At 43.6% G+C, this 15859-nt stretch overlaps 1 protein-coding gene across 1 annotated transcript in view; it reads left to right on the forward strand.

Annotated features, from left to right (window-relative positions):
- LOC147430422 (uncharacterized) overlaps positions 1–14980 on the forward strand; it is a 66560-nt gene extending 51580 nt beyond the window's left edge. Inside the window, exons 4-5 of the mRNA XM_086495138.1 lie at positions 14570–14676; positions 14735–14980. Of these exons, the coding sequence (XP_086351264.1) occupies positions 14570–14676; positions 14735–14810 (183 nt within the window). The 3' untranslated portion in view covers positions 14811–14980. The remainder of the gene's footprint in view (positions 1–14569; positions 14677–14734) is intronic.
- The last annotated feature ends 879 nt before the right edge of the window (positions 14981–15859 follow it).

The raw sequence follows: 15859 nt of genomic DNA on the forward strand, positions 1-15859 counted from the left end.
GGGTTCTATTGAATGAGGAAATCAGGAGGAAAGCAAGTGGAGGGAGGCAGCTCTGCTAACATGGTTAGAGGCAAGAAGAGAAGAAGAATGTCTATGCACAAAGGAGTAAGAGTAAGAGTAAGGAAAGGGGAATGCCAGCAAAGGCAAGGGTGATGTGACTTGCTATCAGTGTGGCAGGAAAGGTCACAAGAAACCCGATTGCAGGTACTATAAAGCCGAGTTACAACGGAAAAAGAATGGCGGAGACAAAAAGAAAGAGAAGAAGGAAGTCAAGACAGATGCATAGGATAGCTCAAAGGACAAAGAGAAGGCCAATGTGGCCTCTAGTGTTGTGATTGAGGAGCTGTCAGATGTAGAGGATATCTTGTGTGCCACTTTGCAGATGATGATGCTTATGACCTTGATGCCTCTCTAAATGTTCATTCACACGACATGCAGATCACCAAGAGTGATCTCATTGATGCTTTGTTGACTGTCAATGATGCATTATCCCAGACTTGGATTGTTGATTCCGGTGCTTTATTTCATGTGACTCCTATCAAGGAATGTTTCTCTACTTTTGATGCAGGCAAGCGTGGCCATGTATACCTTGGAAACAATCATGCATGTTCCATTGAGGGTATTGGCATTGTGCATCTCTCCATAGATGGCACAACTGAGCTTGTCTTGCATGATGTTAGATATGTGCCGGGAATCAAGAAGAGTCTGCTTTCTGTTGGTCAGATGGATATGCATGGTTACAGCATCTTCTTTGAGAGAGGATCATGGATAATGACTAAAGGCTTAAGGCTGATTGTAAAGGGCACAAAGAAAGGGACACTTTACTGCATGCATGGAAAGGTTGTGTTGGGCAAGTTTATTGCATTGGCTGAAATTAACTCTCACATGGAGTTGTGGCACAAGAGGCTTGGCCATATGAGCCAAAAGGGCCTTTCTAAACTTTGTACTTTGAACAAGCTTGATGCTAAGGGCACAAAGCTTGACTTTTGTAATAAATGTCAATATGGCAAGCAAGTAAAGCGTTCTTACTACTCTGGTATCTCTCGTAAATCTTGTGTGCTTGATCTTGTATATTCTGATGTATGTAGCATGCCTACTAAGTCTATGGGAGGTGCATGCTATTTTGTCTCCTTTGTTGATGATCATTCTAGGAAAATTTGGGTTTATTTGCTTAAATCTAAGGATGAAGCCTTTGCTGCATTTAAGAGATTTCATGCATTTGTGACCACCCAAACAAGTAGAAAGCTAAAATGCTTGCGTACGGACAATGGGGGGGGGAGTTCACAAGTGCTGAATTTAACAAATTTTGTGAAAATTTGGGCATTAAGAGGGAGCTTACTGTGCCATACAGCCCCTCTTCTAATGGTGTGGTTGAAAGATTCAATAGGACACTCTGTGAGAGGGTGAGATGCATGCTGTCCACAGCTAATCTCTCTCATGGATTTTGGGGAGAAGCTTTGAAAACTGCAATCCATATATGCAATCGATCCCCTCACATGTCTTTGAAAGGTAACATCCCTGAAGAGGTTTGGTCTGGCAAACTTGCTTCGTATGATCACTTACGCATTTTTGGTTGCGAAGCTTTTGTGCATGTTAGATCCGAGTTGAGGAGCAAACTAGATGCCAAGTCCATTAAAGGCCTTTTCATGGGATATGGTGAAGAAGGCAAAATGGGTTACAGGATTTGGTTACCTCAGCTCAAAAGGGTTGTACGCACCCGGGATGTTGTTTTTAATGAGGCAAGACTGCTTCAAAACAATTGTGCCTCAAAGCATGACCATAAAAGGGTCAAATTTCAGCATGACCAGCCACTTGCTAGGCCTATTTTTGACCCTCAGGATGCACCACATATGGCTGAAAATGTAGATGATCCAGTGGTGTTTGAGCCAGATGATGTTGGGTAGCAAATTGAGGCTCCTGAAGGGCATTTGCAGCCAGGAAACAATGCTGAAAACGGTGCTGAAAATGATGTACAGCAGCCCATTGTTGATGATTTTATCATGCCACCTGATGTAAACCCATTGCCGGATAATGTGGATCTTTGGGTGAGGCGGTCTACTCGTCAAAGACGGCCTGTCAGCAGATATGATCCCTCTTTGCATTACATTATGTTGACAAATGAGAGAGAGAGCCTCTTACGTATAAAGAGGCAAAGACATGTGAGCATAGCGACAAGTGGGAGCTTGCTATGCAGGAAGAGATTAAAGCTTTGCATGCTAATCATACTTGGGATTTGGTGGAATTGCCCAAAGGAAGGAAGGCTATTCCTAACAAATGGGTGTATAAAATCAAGACAGTTGATGCAAAACCCAACTATAAGGCAAGGCTAGTTGCAAAGGGATATGTTCAAACCAAGGGCATAGACTTTCAGGAAGTGTTCTCATGTTGTGACGATGACCACTTTGAGTGTATTGTTTGCCATAGTGGCTGCTCTTGATTTGGAAATGGACCAAATGGATGTACATACCGCTTTCTTGCATGGTGATGTGGAAGAAGAGCTTTACATGAAGCAACCCGAGGGTTTTGTTATTCCTGGCAAGGAACATTTGGTATGTATGCTCAATAGAAGATTGTATGGACTGAAACAATCATGTAGACAATGGTACAAGAAGTTTGATCGCTTCATGCTTAAACATGGTTACAAAAGAAGCCATGCAGACCATTGTTTGTATACCAAATGTGATGAGGATGGCAGCCCTATCATTCTTGTGCTCTATGTGGATGATATGCTGATAGTTGCAAAGAAAAGAAGCATGTTGATGCTCTTAAAGGGCAGCTGAAATCTGCATTTTCAATGAAAGACCTTGGGGCAACTGAACATATACTTGGAGTGCGTGTTACAAGGCAAAGAGACAAGCCCTATTGTATTTATCACAAGAAAAGTACATTGAAAAGGTGCTGGACAGATTTAACATGACTGAAGCAAAGCCTCTTAGTGTGCCATTACAGCCATATGTCAAAATCTCCAAGGATGATTGTCCCAAGTCAAAGGAAGAAGCCAATGATATGCAAAGTATGCCTTACGCTTCAACATGTGGTTCACTTATATATGCTATGGCTGCTACTAGGCCTGACATAGCCCATGTAGTGGGAGTTGTGAGCTGGTTTATGGCTAATCCAGGCAGGTTGCATTGGGATGCAGTGAAGTCCATTATGAGGTACTTGGAAGGGACTAAAAAAATGCCTCTGCTATGGTAAAGGACCATTGGAGTTGAAGGGATTTTGTGACTCTGACATGGCTGGTGATGTGGATACACGGAAATACACAAGTGGCTATGTGTTTACTCTTGCGGGAGGTGCTGTTTCATGGTGTTCTAGATTGCAAAAGATTGTTGCATTGTCTACGACAGAGGCTGAATATATTTCAGCCACTGAGGCTTCCAAAGAAGCCATTTGGTTAGCACGTCTATGCAGCGAGTTTGGTTTGCCTGACAAGGCACCTATGCTTGGTTGTGATAGCGAGAGTGCCATATGCCTGGCAAAGAATGCCATGTTTCATGCACGCACAAAGCATATTGATGTGCGGTATCACTTCATATGAGAAGTGCTTGAGGATGGCCTTATTACATTGGTTAAGGTCCATACATCACAAAATCCAGCAGATGCTCTCACTTAGTGCTTATCCAAAGCACAACATCACCTATGCATAGAGATGGTGGGAGTCACGTAGCTTAAAGGCGCCATTTATGCCTTTAAGTGGGAGGTTGTTGGGTTAAAGGTTCAAATGGCCCCCTTTTGTGTATAGTTTAAAGGTTATTAACCTTTGGCAAGTTCACATTGAACTTGGCCACTAACTTTAAAATTGGTCCTATACTTTTAATAAAGGGAACGTGAGTCATTTTACTCACTCAATTCTTCCCCTTCCAAAATCTAGCGCTACCTCACTCTCTCCCTCTTTCGTTCTGCTAGCGCCCACCTCTCTGCTTGCACTCGCTCCCTCCAAGGTACACACCCTACACTTCTTCGCGTGCTCTATCACTTGCACACACCGCTCCGCGCTCATCAGTTATTTGGTTTCTAACATCTTCCTTCGGAGTGCAACTTTTGTCAGAGAGGAGTATCCTGAAATGCTTGCCATGGAACCCTAGGCTCTAGCAGATTATAACTTGAAATTTCTCGACATCTCTCAGTAGATGTCTCTTCATGAGCTGATGACCTTGGAGGTCCGGTGTGATTGCTATGTCTTGGGACTACCATCGCCGCTAGAGGAACACTGTCTGTCCAAGAGCTGATGGACCATGTTGTGGTCGGCTATGACCTTATGGAAGGAATCTAACCCTAATTTTTGGTGCAGGTTATGGATAGAAAGTCAATTGACTTTTTGAGCTTGACTAATGTCGAGATTTCTTTTTTAAGTTTGAGTCCTGTTTGGAACTTGTTTGGTGATCCTGTTTGGAATTTGTTTGAAATGGATGCTATCTGTTTTAAACCTGTCTTGCTGCCGATTTGAATTGTGACTCTGGTTTTAATACTGGTTTCAATGATTGTTGATTTTATTCCTCGGTGGAGTAGTGAGAAATGATGTTTGAGAATGCTTGTTCATACTCATGGCCTGGACCCTTGTGGTTATTTGCGGGGGGAGTATTGAATGTTTGAAAAATGTTGTTTTTACTCATGGCCCGGACTTGGATGGTTATTTAGGGGGGGAGTATTAAGAAGTCTAAGTAGTGGTTACTCTCAGTGTCACGAGGACGTGGCAACTGTTAACTATGTCACGAGGACGTGGCAACTGCTAACCTTAGTTGTTGGTTTTTTTCCAATGATTTTTGTTTTACTGTTGAGACCCTCTTTTTGAAGTTGCAAATGGTCGGACATTGTATGGCCAATGTGAACGGTAGCTTCACCCGCAGACGGGAAGTTGGTCGGCACTGGAATTCGTATAGTAAGAGGGTGTCTAGGCTCAGTGCAAGATCATGTTGGTCCCCCCGTCGCACTTAGCAAGTTGGTGGATACTAGGAAGTGAACTCAATAAAGGCATAAAGTCAAGGTGGGATCACCAACCGGAAGTATCCGACAGTTGGGCCACATTGCACTTTTGGATACGGTCCCAATGAGGATAGATGGTCAGATGACCAGTGTGAGCCCAACGGAATCATTTCCTAAAAATTAGGGAACTGCTATTTTGGGCCGTGAAATGTGTTTGCGTCATTACCTTCCATATGACTAGGGGAACACTTTACAACTCTACCGCGAAGTCAATTGGGCAACCGGTCGGGAGATTTTTAGGCGGCAATCCGGCAAAAGCTTATAATCGCGCCAAGTGGCACAATTTCATGCACTTGCCTCTTACAAAAAATTTGTTGCTGAATTTCTAGCTGAGGGAGGCCTCATTTTGCATTTGTCACAGGTTAAGAGCTATGGAGTGCTTTCTTTCCCTCTCATGTACAATTTGGTGCTAGGAGTGATGCTCTGCACACTACACATTGCTCTCTCTCTCTCTCTCTCTCTCTCTCTCTCTCTCTCTCTCTCTTCCCTACGTGCAGTTATGTGATGCCCCACAAGAGGGCTCTTCATTTGACTGATGTACAATTGTGTGGTTTCATGCTTTTGTGCTGAGGCAAGAGCCTCCTTGAGTAGGAATAGGGGTAGCTAACTGCTACTCCAAAGCAGGCACCGGTGAGGGTCATAACTTCACCGTACAGGTGCATTTTCAACGTTGTGTATGCGTTGTAAATTGACTGTTTTTCAGCCATACGGACGCGAGAACCATTGGGAATCGTGTCCCATTGGCAGAGGACAGTTCGGGGACTGTTTGGGGCTGAAAATAGGGCAAAAACCAGTAAATACACCGTGCTGAATTTACTGTTTTTGGGCAGGAATCAGAGGGTTTATGCCAGTGGAAGTGAGTTCCAGCAGGGGAATTGATTTCGCGCAAGTTTCGGGGTTGTTATGTTGCTAAAATTTTGGCCAAAACAGGTGGTATCTAGCGGGATACAGGTAAAGGATTCCCGGGACTCTTTTTGTAATTTACTCTCTCAAAGTATAAAGAAATACTGAATGGGGCGTCAATTTTGGGGCCTACAGGTTGTCGGGTCTGCCCGAAGCATTCTAGCTTTCGAGCCGTGTGTGTACTTAAGTGTTAATTCTCGTCGCAAGTTTCCTTTACACGTTCTCTCTGTGTGTGTCTAAAGTAAGAGATTTCGGGTGAAAAGCCAAAGCCTCGGGGCAGTTTCAAGGTTCCGTTGTCGGGACATCAATCACTTTTTCCTCAAGAAGTGAGCCAAGATCGATCCTTCGTGATTGATCGAATCTGCAACGAGATTAGCTTTGCTAGAAAAAACATCAACTAACTCATCATTCTTTTGAACAATCACGTCATCTTCATGCAAATCATCATGTTTGTGAGAAATCACATCTTGATCATGCAAATCATTTTGCTTGTCATTGTCATCCAAATCATCATGCTCATGATTGTCATTCAAATCATCATGCGTATCATCATTATCATTCAATTCATCATGCTTCTCATAATCATGCAAATCCTGTGTGTCATGCTTGGGAGAAGAAGAGAGTGAGAGAGTCTCCGTCTCCTGAATCTCTTGCATCTGTGCCTGCACTTGAGAAAAGTGTTGCAAGAACTCGTTCATGTGTTGGTCGCTCTTTTCTTTGATGGCTTTGTTCTCGTGATCAAATTCTGCTTGTATTGCTTTGTTCTTTGCTTGTCTTTCTGCGCGCTCACGATCCAATTTGGCTTGTCGTCTTTGGCTTCCAAGCATGGTTGCTCGCGCTCACGCGCTATGGCTGCCATTCTTTCTTAGTGTTTGCGTCCATTTCTGCTTTTCTTTCTGCTCTTCTTTTTGCGTGTCTGCGATCCATTTCTGCCTTTCTTTCTGCATTTCTTGCTTCGCGTTCTAACTTCCTTTCCATAAAGATCTGCTCCAACTCCTCCATAGCAGTTAGTGCAATCCTTGACGTAGATGGGGAAGGAGAAGAGTCGGAAAAACCTCCTGGTGGGGAAAATTCTTCTTCACCTTTCTCATGCTCATCATCTCCAAGCGAAGTATCCATTCCGCTTTGAGTGATGACCATCCACTAAAGTCTTGGGTTCTTGTGGGTTCTTGTGGTCTTGGGTTCTTAAGTTGACGAGGAACTTGGGTTCTTGGGGTCTTGAGGTTCTTGAGGTTTTCTTTCGCTTGCAATCTGTGTTTGAGAAGGATCTTCTCTTCACCCGAGTTCTTCTCTTTTCTGCGGGCGCACCCCTTGGCGGCCTTGCGCTCACACCAAGGTTGCTTTTTCCCACCTCACGTCAATTGGCCGTCCGCTAAGTGCACGGTCCGGTCTCAATGAGTGAAAAGAGGCACAAGGGGAGGTTGGACAAGCCCTTCTTTCTTGGAATTCCTTTCACTCTTCAAAAACACGATTAGGAATCGCGCCCAAGTGAACTTTGGTTCGTGCGACCGCAACAAGCAAAAAAAAATTATTGTGATTCTTGTGGTTCTTTCCTTGAGTGATACAAAATACTGCCAAAGCTCTGATACCAATGTAAGGTGCAGCGGAATGAATGTTTGAACTTTGCTCAAGATGAGTGCTCCGAACTGTGCTCAAGGTTCCTTTTGTTCTTATGGAAGGGAGAGCCTTCCGTTCTTAATGAGAGAGTGCAATGATTACGAACAAAGTGAGTGGACACTGTGCGTGCAAGTGTATGAGATTGAGAGATAGAGAGAGAAGGAGATACGACACCAGAGACGTAAACCCCTCCTCCGCAAGGCCCCACTCTCGTCGGTGAGAGTGGTCTACTTATGATTGCACAAACTGGTATAAAGTGAATGCATGTGATTGATGCAAGTCTAGGCTATGTCGGTGTTGACGACGGTGATGGCGAGTGCGACCTAAGGGCTGAAATCTGCAACCTTTTATCTGTTGTCCAAAAACTCTATGGGCTGAAATCTGCTGTTGCCGAAAACGCTATGGAAAACGCTGATTTTGCTGGTCCTTATGGCTGAAAATCCACATCTACTGTGGGGCTGAATGGCTAGGGAAACTTGCTGAAAATGACCGGCTGAAAATCTGCAAGGGCTAAGAATCTGCAAACGCTGGAACTCTCAAAAAACGCTAGGGCTGCAGATCTTCAAAAAAGCTAGATGCTGGAGTCTGCTGGCGATGACTTCTGGCTGAGGAAACGCTAGCCAAGAGCAATTTGTGGCGATGAAGCTTGAGGAAAAACGCTAGGTGTGGGGATGTCTTTGCTTGGAGAAAAGTCCACCAAAGGGTTCTTGCTTGAGAAGTTGCCTGTTGAGCTTGGGCTCTTGCCTCCTCTTCTGCCAATTAGTGCTAGTCTAGGTTTGCTTATATACAAACTTACTCAATTTGCCCTACCTACTTTCCAACAAAAGTCACTTCAAAATAATAAGTGAAAAATGTCAAAAATAGGTAAAATAGGCTAAATGCACTGGAAAATTCTCCTGAAGGATTTGATGGATTTTGATGGAAATGCTTATGATCATGCTGTGTGCAATTGGAGGATATGCATCTACACTAAGTGTTTGGACATGCACGGTCTGCGAACAGACTCACAAAAGTGCGAGATCACTTCTAAATCTAGACTGACGGGATTGACTGAACCCTTGTCGTGTTGTAGCTTGTCCATGGACACATAGGGTTGGATGTGTCACGTGACAGTCGATCATGATTAAGTGTTACTAGTGTTGCAACCATCCTTATGTACTTTTATAGAAGTCCCACGGGCAGAGTACTGTCAGTTTAGGACCTCTTGGCATGCTAAAAGAAATACCAATTGACTACTATACATATTCCAATTGATCTGTTGACAAGGGAGTGGTGTGGCTCCCATCTATTTAGCAAGCCCTGCATCAGATTCAAGTTTCAAGCTTTGAAACTACTCACGGTGAAGATCCAACAACGGGGTAATTTGCCTAGTCCCCCTCCAACTACTAAAGCCAGTTAATTCCTAAACTTGACCAAGTATCGTCGGATCATCTTACTGTTTACCTCCTTTCTCTATGTATCAACACCTTTTCAGGCTGAAGAATCTCTCTCTCTCTCTTTATCCTCTAGTTGCTCCTCAGGAGCCATGTCCTTGTCCTTGAAATTGCCTAAGAAGACTCACATGTAAAGCATTGTGAATCCTCTAGTGATTTGGCAGCTGATCCCGAAAGATATATCATTGTCTTTCAAGTGATCTTGAAAGTGCTAATGATCATAGTATCTCATAGCAAGCTTTGGGTAAGCTTTTCCTTTCCTATCATCTTTTTGAGCCTAGCCTTCTTAATCCTAAGAATCATCCAATCTCTTTCTTTCAGCTGCAATCCCTCGGATTCTTATCTTTTGCCTTCTTGTGCCTATGTTGAGATGTTTGCAAGCCTCTTTCACCTACGTGGAAAATGTTGGCACAAGATGGGCGGAACTTTCTTGCCACCCTGAACAATCTCAAAGAGGTCCATCCTTGTAGATCTATGAATAGTGCTGTTCTAGGAAAACTCAACCAAAGGGCAAGCAATCACTCAATGAGTGATCTTTGACTGACCATCTGTCTGGGCATGTAAGGATGAAGAGAATTTGAGAGTAGTATCCCAATTCTCACATGGAGCTCGCTGCAACAAATTAGTCATCCAAAGATCTCGATTGGACACAATGGAAGTAGGCATCCCATGATATCGGAAAATTTGAGCAATGAACAACTTAGCCATATGATCAGCCTTGATGGTCTTATTTACTGGAACAAAATGAGCTTGCTTCTAAATCTGCTTATATTAGTCCAAGAACATCATGGCCTAGTAATGCTGTCCCACAGCCTATCTAGCATATGCAAAGATTGAAGCAACCCAATTGCCTTGTCCCTTCTGTTCAGACTGTTCTTTTCTATTGGCACGTGGTGCTCGTCTTGTGATAGGAAACCTTACAGACAAATCCCCACGCATTGGATGACTTTCCCGACGCATATGGGCACTTTCCCAAACCTGGCGAGAATCTGCAGCACACTAAATTCTCTTTTTTCTGCCCGAAAATGCACCAGATTGCATGTACAAGCGATCCCCTCGCTTCCACACCTCCAAGGGTATTAGGATCAATGAGGGCCAAACCCCTAAACCTGAAAATTTACACAGCAGACTGTAATTCCCTGTTTTAGGCTCCGTTTCGCGTGCCGATCGCAACCGTAGCAAGCCCTCAAGCTCCCGCATTTGTAGGGCTACTTACCCTTTGAATCGGACGAGATTTTTCGCGTGAAATCTAGGCTTCAAAATGGAGAGACTCCTTTGGATTTTCTCTCAAAGACGGTTTTCTAATGGAGCGGGCGACGCTATGTCTCACAAGACGAAAAGTAATATGGAGTGAATCCACCATTTGCAGGCCATAGGGCATAGAAGGAGAACAATAAAGGCAATTGAGTCAATAACAATTGAACTGAAAGCGAGACGACACGCGACACTGAGTGGCGGAATTCCACCCCAAAGAGTATTGGCCCCAAACCGTGGCGCGCCTTTCGGTATTTCTTTATATTTCTTGAACTCATACAATGCCGGTACTCACGCTTTGCACCTCCTCCTAGAAGTGTGCCTGAGAATGAGCCCATGGCCTCATATTTAAAGGCCCTAGGCCCGAAAAGCAGTTTACATGAAAAGCCTTCAAACTCAAAAGCTTCTGGTCCAAAAGCAATGCTCAAAAGCTGCTAGCGTAAAGCATGGAATTCCATATGCCAACGTAAAGCATGGAATTCCGTATAACTGCCACGTCAGCAATCAGCGCAAAACGCGGAAATCCTAGCTTGCCACGTCAGTATTGTCAGTGTAATTCTCAGAAATCTGCCACGTCATCGGTTCCACGTTGTGTGTGAGAGGGTCCATCTTTATTCTAATCCTTTATGTCACTTAGGGCCCCATCGAACGGGGTCCCTATAAGTTGGTAGGACTTCTTCTTCTGTTACTTGTTCTTCTTAGGGTTTAGGCTCCTCGGCCGGCATCTGCAAGTTGGCTCCATTCTTTAGGACTTTAACACGTCAGCAATTTGTGACATTTCCTAGTACGGTTATGTTGTTGAAATCGGGCCAGAATGGTCTTTTCTAGCTCGGATTATGCGAGATAGCTTGTAGGAAATCGCAAGTTTTATTCCCTTTTTTATAAGAATAAAGAAATACCGAAAGGGGCTCCAGTCTTTGGGGTCAGTAGGTTGTCGGCGTCTACTTGGTAGCGCTCTAGCTCCCAAGCCGTGTGTGTTTGACGTCACTTGACCATTGTGTTCAAAGAGCTACGCAGTCACAGGTTACTTGTCAATCCTAAGAAAAGTGAATTCTTCTTGGAAGAGATTTACTTTCTTGGCCACATAGTGTCAAGGATGGTGTCTGAGTGGATCCCGCAAAGATTGAAGCTATTAAGATATAGCCGGTCTTGAATACTGTGCACGATGTTTGAAGCTTCTTGGGATTGTGCTCGCACTATAGAAGGTTTATCAGGAATTTTGCAGAGATAGCTTCACCTCTTCATGCTTTGCAAAAGAAAGAGGTCACTTTCAGATGAACCCAAAAAGAGATTTCAACTTTTAGTTTCTTGAAGGAAAAGTTGACTTCAGATCCCGTGATTGTTTTACCAAATCTTAGGAAGTCATTTGTGGTCCAGTGTGACGCGTGTGGCAATAGCAACAGAGCAGTGCTAATGCAAGATGGACGGGTAGTAGCTTATGAAAACAGAATTTTAGAGAAGACTATGCAAATTTACGAGAAAGAGCTTTTGGCCGTGATTCATGCGCTTTCTAGTTGGAAGCACTACCTGTTAGGTGCTGATTTTGTTGTCGAGACAGATCATCAGACTTTGCGATACTTCTTGACACAGTCAAAGCTATCCGAAAATCATATGCGATGGGCAAACATTCTTTCTATGTTCCACTTCTAGATTATGCACGTGGAAGGCAAGAAGAATGTTGTGGCTGATGCGTTAGCTAGACAGCCACAAATTTCAGCTGTGTCAATTTCTTATCATCATGAGCTTGATAACATGAAGGAACAATATAGTACCGATGAAGATTTTGCAAGGATCTTTGAACAATTGCAAGATGGACAACGCCATGAGCACTACCTCCTCAAGGATGGTTTTATGATGATGCATGGTAGACTGTGTCACTAAGCCATTGGCGACATAAGGTTATGGTAGAAAGCCATGTCCCACCGTATGCAAGGCATCGTTGTATAGATGCAACAGTGAAAGCGGTCGAGACATTTTTTTATTGGCCTACTTTGAGGAGAGATGTGGATGCCTTTGTGCGAGCATGTGTGATTTGCCAAAAGGTCAAGTTTGACAGGCAAAAAGGCACCAGGGTTGTTACACTCACTGCCGATTCCAGATAAGCCATGGGAAAGCATTGCTATGGATTTTATCTTTGATCGTCCAAGAACGCCGACAGGGAATGATGATATATGGACCATTATTTGTATGTTTAACAATCAAGCCCATTCTATTCCTGTCAAGAAGAAGATAAAATCTGACGAGATGGCACGGTTGTTCATGTACAGTGTGTTTAGGTACCATGGTATGCCACAATCGATTGTCAGTGATCATGATCCTGGCATGACGAGTTTGTTTTGGAGAGGATTATTTGAAAACATGGGCACCAGGCTCAAGGTTTCATCCTCATTTCATCCACAAACTGATGGAAAGTCAGAAGAGGCTAATTCTAGTGTCTTGGATCTACCGAAGTGTTATGTGCCAGATAATAAGGGCAAATGAGAACATTATTTGCCTATGCTTGAGCATGCCTACAACAATACGGTGCATTTGTTCATAGGCAAGGCACCTTCTGAGATTGTTGAAGGTGGCAAAAAGGTTTCTCCCATTTTTCATACGAAGGACAAGATCTTTGAGGCAGATCGATATGTTGAGAACATGGATGAAATATATAAGAAGATTAAGCTTGCCTTTGAGAAGACTCAAGCAAAGCAGAAAAGGGTGATGATCTTCACCGTCGTGAATTACTATTTTCACCTGGTGATTGGGTACTTTTACGGTTTGAGAAGGCAAGGTTAAAGAAGATGAAGGGCAAGGAAAGGTTGTTTCCGAAACTGAACATGCGTTACTATGGGCCTTGATAAGCTCAACGATACTGCTTATAGGCTGAAATTGCCTGACACTTGGAAGATTCATAATGCGTTTCACGTGAGTCTTCTAAGACCCTTTGTGGGTGATGTGCCAGAAGATCTGCCACTGGAGGATCAGCCAAAAGTTGATGAACTTGATGAGATCTTGGTACTCGAGCAGATTTTTCCACATAAAGAAAGAAATGTTAAGGGACAGGTTGCAAGACGCTATTTGGTGAAGTTAAAAAACTATCCACCTATGGATGCAAAGTGGATGGAAGAGCATGAACTGTCAGAGTCACCAAATGTATTGCAGCTTTACCTTGAGGCCTTTGGGTTACAGCCTATGTATGCCCCAACCCAATGTGTGCAAAGGAGGGGTAATGATGGAGCTAGCACATCAAATGTGCATACAGATTGGTTGCAATAGAAGTGTGCATCGCTCTTCAAGTGTTAAAGGTATTATGCTCACTTCTATCATAGATGGAAATGACAAAAGTATGAATGTCTCATTAAGTCATTTGTATCTTTGTGTTATGACCCTTCTTGCGGGTACATGTGATGATAAAAGCGTGGTGACAACACAAGATCATTGATGGCATGTATATAGCATGCAATCGAGGACGTTTGCGATTTCAAGAGGGGGGTATGTCACGAGGACGTGGCAACTGCTAACCTTAGTTGTTGGTTTCTTTCCGATGATTTTTATTTAATTTTTGGGACCCTCTTTTTGAAGTCACAAATGGCCGGACATTGTGTGGCCAGTGTGAAACAGCCGATGGCCTAGAGTTTCACCCGCAGACGGGAAGGCCTTGTCTCCACGAGTTGGTCGGGGCGACCGGCACTAAAATCCGAGCAGTAGGGTGTCTAAGCTCAACTCAAAGTCATTTAGGGCCCCTTGTTACACTTATAAGTTGGTGGGTACAAGGAATTAACTCAAAAGAGGCTAAGTGGACACATGGCGGTTCCCGAGCAAAAATGCCAAGCCAACATGAAGAGGGCGCGCGCAAATTGAGAGAGGAGGCTGATTTTAGTTCATTAAGTGAACTACAGTGTGTGGGTGAGTAGTGGGTGCAGGTTTCACCGCTTTAATGGAAAGCTTGCCTTCTCCCTTGCTTTATGTAACGCGATGATTCCGCTCTCGTGCACACCTCCCCCCCTTTGAATATAGAAACGTGATGCCCCGCTAGAGGGCTTTTCATCTGTATGTACAGTTGTGTGGGTTTATGCGCGATTGCCAAGGCAAGAGCCTCTTGCACAGGTATTGGATTAGCTAGTTGCTAATCCCCCGCAGGTACAAGTGAATTTGGAGAGATTTCACGCAAAAAACTTGTCTTCAAAGGGAAAGTTGCCCTACTACTGCCTTATGGGCCGGTTTGAGTATGTGACAGACTTTAGGGTTCCAGATTAAAGATTTAGGGGTATGGCTTTTGAGAAACTGGATCAGCCTTAGAGGCATGCTCGGCAAATTTTAAGTGTATCAACTTCTCATGTCTTTCTTCATCATTTTGTAACTCAGTGTTAGGAACTGATGACGTTGTATTGCAGCTTCCTTTGTACGCTGTGGTGGTGTTGGGTTGTTATGGTTTGGCCATGGTTGGATATGGCTTGATGGTGTTCCCAACTTGCCCACAAGAGGCAGTTCTCTGCAAAAGGTAACATAGAGCAATCTCTCACAGCTTACAATTTGTTGTGGTGCTATACTAACATCAGTTTTTCCTTCGTGCAGGATATAGCTGAGGCAAAAGAGTTTTTACAGAGAAACCAAATAGATATTTTTAGAAGCTGAGCAATCTAGTGCAAATTGTAGTCTAGGCTACACAAAGGAGGTGAGCCAACAGTAACTGAAATCAGGCTACTGTCCTTAACTTAGTTCTTAAGATATGCTGCATACCAGTCAAATCCTATAGTTGATGTAAAACAGTTGAAGAGCAAAACAACACATCTTGAAGCACTTCTGATAAATGCGGCCGTTACGTGTACTGTGTACATGAATGGACACCTTTCAAATGTTTGATACACTCAATTCCTCTTTGATCACATTCTTTGTTCATATTGTTTTTCAATTGGGTTGTTAACATTGATAAGTTTATGAACAATCTCATGTTAGGATGTTTCTATTTTCTTTGTGTGGACTTCTTGATCTGCAGCTTCGGGAGGAAAAGGAACAGATTGCCAGTGCAGGATGAGAACTCCATCAACCTGGTCAAGATGCTGGTTGTAGGCTCGACTTTAACCTTGCTAGCCAGGTTCCTCCCTTTATGTGCTGCATGCTTTATATATGCCAAGATATACGCTTAGTCTTGGTTACATGGTGGACTATCTGTGATGTTTCTTACCATCTTTTGGAGATACTAATGGGAGAGCTGGACTGCCAGGAGATGGATATGTATTGTATGTGGCTGATTGGCCATGGTTTTCCGCTTGGTTTTTGGAGACTGATCTCCCACTTTTGTCTTCTTCGCGCTTGATCAGCGGCAACATTACATGGCCTTATGCCTCTACTCAATGAATCCTGCATTCAGCTCATATGCCACCTTATATAAATATCTATAAAGAAATGGTAGCTTGTAAAGCCTTGTATCAATGCTTCTGATACCCCTCAATCGTCTCTACTTGCACAATATATGTTCTTCATGCATTCGCGTGTATGCATATTAGATGTCCTCGCATTGGGCATGCTAGCAGTTCACAGTGATAGCTAGTGCAGGTGCGGGTGGATTGGAAGATGTGTTGTTTTCACATATTGGGGGTAGAGCCTTCCTCCACTTCCAAATTATGCATTCATACCTTGTACAATTTATGGGATGACTCCTCGGGCTCATCTACAGTGATAGT

Source organism: Adiantum capillus-veneris, chromosome 22, assembly GCF_014529385.1.
Source record: "Adiantum capillus-veneris isolate H3 chromosome 22, ASM1452938v2, whole genome shotgun sequence".
NCBI lineage: Eukaryota > Viridiplantae > Streptophyta > Polypodiopsida > Polypodiales > Pteridaceae > Adiantum > Adiantum capillus-veneris.